General features: G+C 43.4%; 1 protein-coding gene across 1 annotated transcript in view; it reads right to left on the bottom strand.

The window, feature by feature from the left end:
* Positions 1–9,250, bottom strand: part of LOC107688699 (cystine/glutamate transporter-like) — a 19,883-nt gene extending 10,633 nt beyond the window's left edge. The window contains exons 1-4 of the mRNA XM_016486436.1: positions 8,859–9,250; positions 5,281–5,407; positions 4,597–4,712; positions 4,338–4,463 (exon numbers count right to left, since the gene is read on the bottom strand). Coding sequence (XP_016341922.1) covers positions 4,338–4,463; positions 4,597–4,712; positions 5,281–5,407; positions 8,859–9,144 — 655 coding nt within the window. The 5' untranslated portion in view covers positions 9,145–9,250. The remainder of the gene's footprint in view (positions 1–4,337; positions 4,464–4,596; positions 4,713–5,280; positions 5,408–8,858) is intronic.
* Between the last annotated feature and the right edge of the window lie 505 nt (positions 9,251–9,755).

Raw genomic sequence — 9,755 nt, 5'->3', positions numbered from 1 at the left:
CCCGACAGGAAGCTGCGGATAAGGAATTGGAGGAAATGATACAGTCAGGTATTGTTGAGCCATCAGAGAGTCCGTGGGCTTCAGCAGTGGTAATGGTGCCGGAGAAAAATAGTTCCAGATGGCGATTCTGCATAGATTATAGGCAGCTCAACAAAGTTACGGAAAAAGATTAATATCCCCTACCTAGAGTAGATGAGTCACTTGACTTGGTGGCTGGTTCGTCCTGGTTCTCCACCCTTGACTTGAGGAGCGGATACTGGCAAGTGCCATTGTCTCCTGAGTCTGCTCCCAAAACCACATTCCGTACAAATAAAGGCCTCTGGCAGTTCAAGGTCCTTCCGTTTGGGCTCTGCAACGCTCCCGCCACATTCGAACGGCTCATGGACAAGGTGCTGGAAGGAGTTCCTCGCCGTGAGTGTCTTGTATATTTGGATGATCTTCTAGTCCATGGTGAGTCTTTCGATGAAGCATTTGAATCCCTCCGTCGAGTGCTGGGAAGAGTAGTGGCAGCAGGTCTGAAGCTGCATCCAGATAAGTGCCACCTTATGAGGCGGGAGGTTGAATTCCTTGGTCACAAATTGGGAAGGGAGGGCACAGGCACCCTGGAGGAGAAAATTAACACCATCAGAGACTGGCCAACCCCAACAGACCTGAGACAATTGAAAAGGTTTCTGGGACTAGCCTCTTATTATAGGAGATTTGTAAAGGGGTTCTCTTGCATAGGGGTGCCACTCTTCCGCCTCCAGCAATGAAAGACCATGCCTTTGTCTGGACTGATGAGTGCCAGAAGGCATTTTATACACTTCGGCAGGCGTTGATTTAGGCTCCGATCCTTGTTCCACCATGGACAAGGTACTGGAAGGAGTCCCTCGCCGTGAGTGTCTTGTATATTTGGATGATCTTCTAGTCCATGGTGAGTCTTTCGATGAAGCATTTGAATCCCTCCGTCGAGTGCTGGGAAGAGTAGTGGCAGCAGGTCTGAAGCTGCATCCAGATAAGTGCCACCTTATGAGGCGGGAGGTTGAATTCCTTGGTCACAAATTGGGAAGGGAGGGCATAGGCACCCTGGAGGAGAAAATTAACACCATCAGAGACTGGCCAACCCCAACAGACCTGAGACAATTGAAAAGGTTTCTGGGACTAGCCTCTTATTATAGGAGATTTGTAAAGGGGTTCTCTTGCATAGGGGCACCACTCTTCCGCCTCCAGCAGAAAGACCATGCCTTTGTCTGGACTGATGAGTGCCAGAAGGCATTTGATACACTTCGGCAGGCGTTGATTGAGGCTCCGATCCTTGTTCCACCTGACGCCGCACTGCCTTTTATTTTAGACACGGATGCAAGCAATGTTGGCATGGGGGCGGTGTTATCGCAGGAAGGGCCTGATGGAGAAAGGGTGGTGGCATACTTTAGCAGGGTCTTTAACAAGAGTTACGAGTAACAAGAGGCGCTATTGTGTCACTAGATGTGAGCTCCTTGCAGTGGTAATGGCAGTGAGGCACTTCAAATACTACCTGTGTGGCACACTATTCACGATAAGGACAGACCATGCGGCGCTCCAATGGTTGATGTCCTTTAAGGAGCCTGAGGGTCAAGTGGCCCGGTGGTTGGAAGAACTACAGTCCTACAACTTTACAGTAGTGCACAGAGCTGGATCTAGCCACACCAATGCCGATGCCTTGTCGCGTCGTCCTTGTGCTGCTGAGGGCTGCCGTCATTGTGAAAATAAGGAGACTCGGGAGAAAGAGCTGGGTCAAGAGAATGAGGCAGCACAACTTGCATGTGGGGCACTGAGGGTGGTTGACGCACCAGAGTGGCAGTTGCAGCAGGAACAGGATGACGATCTGAGGCCTGTGCTGCGTTGGTTAGGAGCGAAACAGAGACCTGAGTGGGGAGATATTGCAGGGTGCTCGTTGGCCACAAAAGGACTGTGGTCCAAATTCAACACACTGCGGCTCAGCGAAGGAGTGCTCCAGCGGGCATGGAAAGAGCCTGCCACGGGGGAGGACAGATGGCAAGTGGTAGTGCCCAAGGCATTGAGGGAAGCAGTGCTTACAGCTTGCCATTGAAGTACGGGGACTTGCCATTTCGGGGTGTCCAAAACACTCCGCCGTCTTCGCCAAGGGTTCTACTGGGGTCAGCACAGAAGGGATGTAGAGGATTTTTGCCGCAGATGTGATGCCTGTGCAGCCTATAAAGGCCCTCTTGACCGGTCCCATGCTGAACTCCAGCAGCAAGCTGTAGGGGCACCAATGGAAAGAGTAGCTGTGGACATCATGGGCCCCTTCCCCATCACAGATAGAGGTAACCGTTTTGTACTCACTGCTATGGACTATTTTACAAAGTGGCCCGAGGCCTATGCGATACCGAACCAGGAAGCAGAGACGGTGTCGGAAGCACTGGTAGAAGGGATGTTCAGCAGGTTCGGTATGGCAGAGGTCGTTCATAGCGATCAGGGGAGGAATTTTGAATCCAAGCTGTTTGCGGCCCTGTGTGAACAGCTTGGCATGCAGAAAACCCGCACAACACCATTGCATCCACAAAGCGATGGCCTTGTTGAAAGATTTAATAGGACCTTGGCCCAGCAGTTAGCCATACTTACAGCAGACCATCAGTGGGACTGGGACACTCACCTTCCTTTCATTCTCATGGCCTACAGATCAGCGGTACAGGACTCCACTTTGTGCACCCCTGCTTTGCTTATGTTGGGGCGTGAGCTCCGGACCCCCCCAGAGTTGTTGTTCGGGAAACCCCCAGACACACCAGCTGTGCCAGCTGGACCAGAGTATGCAAGGCAGCTGCAGGATAGAATGGAAACAGCCCATGCGTTTGCTAGGGATCAGCGGGGAAAGGCCGGTGTGAGACAGAAGAGGAACTATGATGCCAGGAGCAAAGGGAGGAACTTCGAGGCTGGCGAGTCAGTTTGGGTGTACAGCCCGAAAAAGAAGAGGGGACGTTCCCCTAAGCTGGACTGCCATTGGGTGGGCCCCTGCCTGGTTCTAGAGAGGGTGGGAGAGGTAGTGTATAGGGTCCAGATGCCGTCTAGAGGCAGGAAGGTAGCCCTGCATAGAGACAGGCTAGCCCCGTACAGAGGTAACCTGTCCAGTTCCTTTTGAAAAGAGGGGGCCCAACCCCCTGGCCTCACAAAACGACAAGGACAATGACTCCAGGCCCGAGCCACACACTCCAGTTGTTCAGGAGCCCCTTTCCCCAAACAACCCACAACCAGCCACTTCTCTTGGACTTTCCCCTGTGTCCCATGTCCCTACCCCCCATTTCCTGGCGGGCTCAGATCCCCAGACTGTTGTGCGGCCAAAGAGGCAGAGGCGCCCGCCTGGGCACCTTAAAGACTTTGTCTGCCCCCTCGTGGACGAGGATTCTTCTTTTTAAGGGGGGGGCAGTGTGATGTTGCTATAAATGTTGAAGGACATTTGTTAATGTCATGATGTTAAGCAATGTTCATTTTAGCAATAACTGGTTATAGCTGTTAGTCTTTGTTCACTTTAAGGGGCGGGGATAGTCCGGCGCAGCGGGAGGACGGGCTAGAGAGAGTTCAGAGTTAGTTGGGAGAGTGAGACCACAGAGCAGCGAGTGCTATTCTTCCTTGTTGTTCTTCTGTTTTCTTCAGTGTACGGCGTGGGTTACGGCCATAACAGTAATCCTCCTTCAGTGCTTTAATAAAGTTACAGAGTGACTGAAAACGCCTGGTTCATTAGTAGCGAAACGCTACAATATTAATCAAATGGTGATTCCAACATTATATAAATGTAAATGAATATGGGGGGAGGGGAATCTATACAATTAATAGTGATATTTGATAAAATCTTTGATTTTTTTTTCAGGATTCTTTAATAAACAGCATTTATTTGAAAGCAAATTTAGTAAAATTCTGTCTTTAATTAAAAAAAAATTTAATATCATAAATGTCTTTACTGTCACTTTTGATCACTTTTGATTATTAAAAAAAATGCTGGTGTGTACATTGTAAAAAACAATAAAAAGGAAAATGCACTGGTAATTTTCTGGCAGAACATTCAGTAATTTTACAAACAGTAATTTTACAGTAATTTTCCGTTAACCTTAAAACACAAGTAAAATTCAAAATACAGGTAAAACACCTATTAAAAATATATTTTAAATATTGATATTAATAATAAAAATGTATATATATGAATACAGTACACTGTGCCCTATTTATGGATTTTATATTATATTTATATATTTTATAAAGATATTAAGTTTCTTTTTATATAAATATGTTTTTTTAATTTTAGTACTGCATTAAGCTCTTATTCAAGAAACCGTAGCTTTTTATTAAGCATAATACAAACTAAATACCTTTGAAAAGTAGGTATACTCCTGGAACAATGATAGTGGCAATAGTGAGCAGCTTGCTGAATGTGAGGAAGATCTGGATTCTGGCAGTCCAGCTTACACTCATGCTGTTTAGATACATTACCGCAGCTGCAATGAAGCAGAATATACAATAACTCCTAATTAATATTGCACACACACCAGGCCGTACAGACACACTGTAATCAAGCAGCACTATATTTCTATACAAATATATAAATTGTATAAATTAACTCAAGCTTACTGAGTCCGATTGTTGTGGCCAATTTAATGGCAATTTCAGGAACTCCACATGGCATGAAGATGGGCTCTAAAATATAGTGGCCAAATGCCAGAGCGAGCACAGCCAAACCTGCAGGTCTTCAAGATGAAAAAAAAATTTATGCTGAGCACTCAGTGTCCTATACTGGACATCCTGTAATCACTCAGAGACATAGGTGTTCTGATGTAGAAGTATAAGTATTGTAATGAATCATGATTGTAATAGAACATCTTATCTTTCATTTTCTGTTAAAATCACTGAACAAGTCCCACATATACCCTACAAAAGTCTGAGTTGAATCTTTGCCATGAACATGTTCTGTGCTCTCCTTCATGCGATGCTGGTTTGCTTTCAAACTACAGCTACAGATGTTAATCTTGTTGGTGCTGTGATTACATTTGAACCTACTGAATCCAGCCCTTGAGTCTTTGCTTGAGAGTCTCCATGATGGCTTGTTCATTGTCATAATACACTTCATCTCTGGTTTTTATTCTATGGCTACTGGAGCCCAGCAGTAATATTGAGAAATAACCTTGATCGTGGAGACTTGTGTTCATTGTGCTTGCTTGTGTTTATTTTGGGCATTAAAGGGATTGTGTTTGTTTATTCTGGCAGTTCTCCAGGGATCTGACGATGAAGACGGAGGATGAATGAGGATTTACTGACCTTATGGCAATCATGTCGACCCACATTCTCATAAAAGCCACTTGCGGACCAAACGCCTCCAGAATGTATGTATAATGGCCACCAGACTTTTTAATACTCGTACCCAGCTCAGCATATGAAAGAGCACCTGAAAGAGACAAAAGGAAGAAATTTAAAAAACGTTTATACCTTGGCAAAATGAGGTGACAGTGGCTGGACAAAGGCCAATCTTGGAGAACGAGTGCCATAACTATTCAGAAAGGTGGCAAGATTTATAAAACACCTGCGAAGCATGGTTAAGTCAGATCATTAGGACCATCTGTTCGTTCCCTGAGAGGGCAGTTACACAAGCTCTTTTTAGTTCAATGCATTTTAATGTTTTAATTAATACTCTATTTGAATCAAAGCCCTGCTTTGCTCACAGCCCTTGACTTGTGAGCTTCAAAAGGTAAATGTAAAGAGAGCTCTAAAATACAAGGCACACCAGGAGAGTTCAGAATGCAGTTTTGAGAAATTCTCTCTTAGAGAAATTGTGGATGAATGGGCAGTGTTTTTTTTTTAAAGGCAGCTCAGCTTTTCCTCAAAGCCTGCGGGCTGTTGCACACAAAAGAAAGCTGACAAGTGTGAAATGACTCCTGACATACACATGAATAAACACACTCTCAAACAATGCTCTTCTTATACATAAACTAATTCTTCTTTGACACACACACAAAGCCATCAACCTCCACGGTGTCAGACTGTGGTCTCCTCACTGTCAATATATGGCGTAAGACAATATCGGCCTCTATCATGCATGGACACACACATTACACGTTAGAGAGGCCCTCTGTTAAGGTTCTTCGTGCATAGTCTGAAATTCTTGCTTAGAGACTATCCGGTAAAACCTGAATGGGGGTAGATCATCTTCAAAATAGTATTTATAGTGGAAATTAATTTGATACTGTATGTGTCATGCATCAAGTAAGCAGATTTAGTCTTTGGATTTTATAATGATATTATTTAGTCATGTTATTTGGAGCCATTTGGGCCATTTCCCATCAATTTCCTTTTTGCAGCTGTTTGATATATTGGGCTTCCTGAACCCAGTATTTTGCACTTGCATCCATGTACCGAGGGGCTTAACTCCTAATATTGTCAAATATTAAAAAATCAAGTATAAGTTTTCTCATGTCCCACTAAATACAATGATAACATTAAAGATTAAGGATAGCAATTTCTAATGCCATCATGCCATTTCTGAATTCATGGATTAGGTATCATGAGCTAACAAATAAAAAAATTATATTTTTGTGGAATTTATTAATCTAGGTTCATGGTAATTAATAAATGTTACTGTTGTTATTGTTAAAGGGGTCATATGATGTTGCTAAAAAGAACATCATTTTGTGTATTTGGTGTAATGAACTATGTTTATGCGGGTTTAAGGTTCAAAAAATACATTATTTTCCACATATTGTACATTATTGTTTCTGATTGGCCAAATACCTCAAGCGTGTGACGGAAATGTTACGCCCGTTACCATATTGTGAATCCGTGTCCCGACCTGAGCGACGAGACAAAAACCCATTATAAACGAGGCATTTGTTGCATCCAGTGGGGACATAATTACGGATTATAATGATTTATACTGTCTTTTTACGCAAGTGAGCGGAGGCCGGCGGCTAGAGTGAGCGGAGGCCGGCTTGAGTGAGCGGCAGCGGGCAGGCTTGAGAACGGCGCGGCCGGCGGTTCACTCCAAAGAGAATGGAATATTTGAAATCGCATCATATGACCCCTTTAAATTGACAATTTACCAGTGTTTACATGTTAATTAACTAATATGCAACTTAAAATGTTTGTAGTACAGTATATATAGAAATTAGCATGAACCAAAATTAATAAAATGCTGTGAAAGTTAATTGTTCATTGTTAGTACATGATACACCGTGCAACTCAGGTGATACTCAAAGTCAAAGAGATTCAACTTCAAAAAAGGTTTGGGAATCCTTGTGTTAACAAATTGAACCTTATTGTAAAATGTAACCAAATATTGCATCATTCATTGATAGAACACTTTTCAGTTTGATGTAACAGGATCATGAATTGTCTCAATACACACAATACACACTTTTTTTTTTTTTTACATAATATTGGTGAAATGGTTAATCTGACTCTGATGACTGATTTCATATAACTCCTCCCCGAACTTCCCGCTGCCCTGTATCTTGGTCTCTCATTGGCTGTAGGTCATCGCCGATGTCTTTTTCAGTCAGAACTCATTTTACACAGCGTGATTGTGACCTCAGATCGCGTCTTTGATAATTCACACTGCGTGATTGTCACTCGCATGAACGAGGACCGATTTTCCTCCGATTTCGGGCATTTGTCGGCAATTTCGCAAAACCTGTCGGCGAGTGAAAAATTGTGCAGTGTGAACTCGCCATAACTTGTCTCAATAATTTTGCAATGTACACAATGAGCACCTTAAGCAATAAAGGTCTTTCCATCTACTGTTTGAACAAATGCAGCTTTGTCCAGCTTCAAATCTTCAAATAGGCCTGCTCATTCCTCTAGATGTGATTATAATCATCCAGTCCTCCTTTCTTTCTGTCATGGAGAGCATGGAGAGTATGGAGAGCAAAATAAAAAATAAACAGATGTGCAGTAAGCAGGTGTTAGACACAGAAAACCTGATTCTTAGTTAACCTAAAAATTAGAATTCTGTCATCATTTATTGACCCTTGTGTCTTTTAAAACATGTATGACTTTCTTTCTTTCAGAATGTCCAAGCTGCTTATTTCCATACAGTGAATGTAGAGCAGGGGAGGCCAAACTCGGTCCTGGAGGGCCGGTGTCCTGCAGAGTTTAGCTCCAGCTTGCCTCAACACACCTGCCTGGAAGTTTCTAGTATGCCTAGTAAGACCTTGATTAGCTGCTTCAGGTGTGTTTGATTAGGGTTGGAGCTAAACTTTGCAGGACACCGGCCCTCCAGGAACGAGTGTGGGCATCCCTGATGTAGACCATGACAAACAAGCTTTTCAGGATTTTTAATGACTTGCGAGTTTGTTTCACTCTTTTCTTCACAAAAAAGTAACAAATGGCATCAGAAGACCTGCTTTTTTTGTCCTGTTTAGACAGCCCCTTGTCTCCCTTCTCTTTCCTTGTGAGGAAGAGAACATCTGAGACCTGCTAAACTTCTCCTTTGATATCCCTTGAAAATGTTTTTTGCAATGTCACAAGGCTGAGTGAATGACAATTTAATTTTTTAGTTAAATGTCCTTTTTAAGAACACTAATTTCTTTCAGTTAGCAAAATGGTGTGTCCTAATGAATGACTGTGACGTCAGCAGAGCTGTTAGGTAAGCCACAGTATCAAAACCGCAAACAAATGGTTAAGTCAGCATCTGTATAATTGCTCAAATTCAAATGCAACGGTTGATTCTATCAGGAAATAAGAATTTGATTGTTCCAGATTAGTGGGTGAGATATTTAGGTCATTTGTCAAAACTGGATAATGTGTGTGGAAAAAGATGAATGTGAGCCTGTGTGAGAGCATATGCAAATGTTAACACACTCATGGTTGCAAATTTTCAGGTATGTGTTGTGTGTGACACTTGCCGAAAAGAGAGAGAATCCCACAGGCAATCCACACCACCAGTGACATTCCCACACTGCCTGAGTTCTTCAGAATTCCCTTTGGAGAAATGAATATTCCCGCTCCAATTATCGTCCCAGTGATGATAGAGATTCCTCTGAGCAGGGTCACCTTCTTCCGCAGTTCCACCTTCTCCTCGGGGGCTCCGGCATTGGGGTCTCCATTTGATTTGAGAGGGTCTTTCTCTCCAAAATTACTTGGAGTTGGATCCCCGTTGGGATGTGGAACTGACACAGTCCTTCTGGGCATCTTGTTCACTCACTCACAAACTCACACACGTTGACTCAGTCACTCAAAGCATAGTGTGCCTCCCTTTCCCAGTGGCACACAAGAGGCCTGAGTGGAAGGTGTTCTCACGGCAAACTTCTGATACGCTGTGACAACTTTAAACAAATACAATGTGAAATGGCTTCTCCCTCCTCTTGTCTCCCTCTCGCTGGCCTTTTTAGTGTCTCAAACACTCCCCTTTTCTCTCCTTTACGTTGTCTTCCTCTTTTCATCTTGTCCTGTAATTTATGGCACAATGTGTGAGTAAAGAGGGTGTTTCTTGTTGTGGTAATGGTGTTTAGTGACAGCAGCATAGCCCAGAGTCATGATGCTTCAGCAATAGTATCTGATTCTCAACTTTCACACAAGAGCATCTGGCACTCACTTTAAACACTCGCTGTTTTCTCTCGTTCTTTCAAAGACCCATTTCACTGCACTTGTTATAGACGTGTTCTGATTAGCAAGTAAGCAGACCTTAGACTGATAACAAACTCCTGTTCCCAGGATTGAGAACCGACTGTTATTTTTTTGTCATACTTCATGTTGTTAACACAAGGTTTGAAATTTAATCTAGGTCAAACCACATTAGTTAC

Source organism: Sinocyclocheilus anshuiensis, unplaced genomic scaffold (assembly GCF_001515605.1).
Source record: "Sinocyclocheilus anshuiensis isolate Anshui unplaced genomic scaffold, SAMN03320099.WGS_v1.1 scaffold581, whole genome shotgun sequence".
NCBI lineage: Eukaryota > Metazoa > Chordata > Actinopteri > Cypriniformes > Cyprinidae > Sinocyclocheilus > Sinocyclocheilus anshuiensis.
Note: the sequence above shows the minus strand (reverse complement) of the source record. Positions and strands in the feature narration are given on the sequence as shown.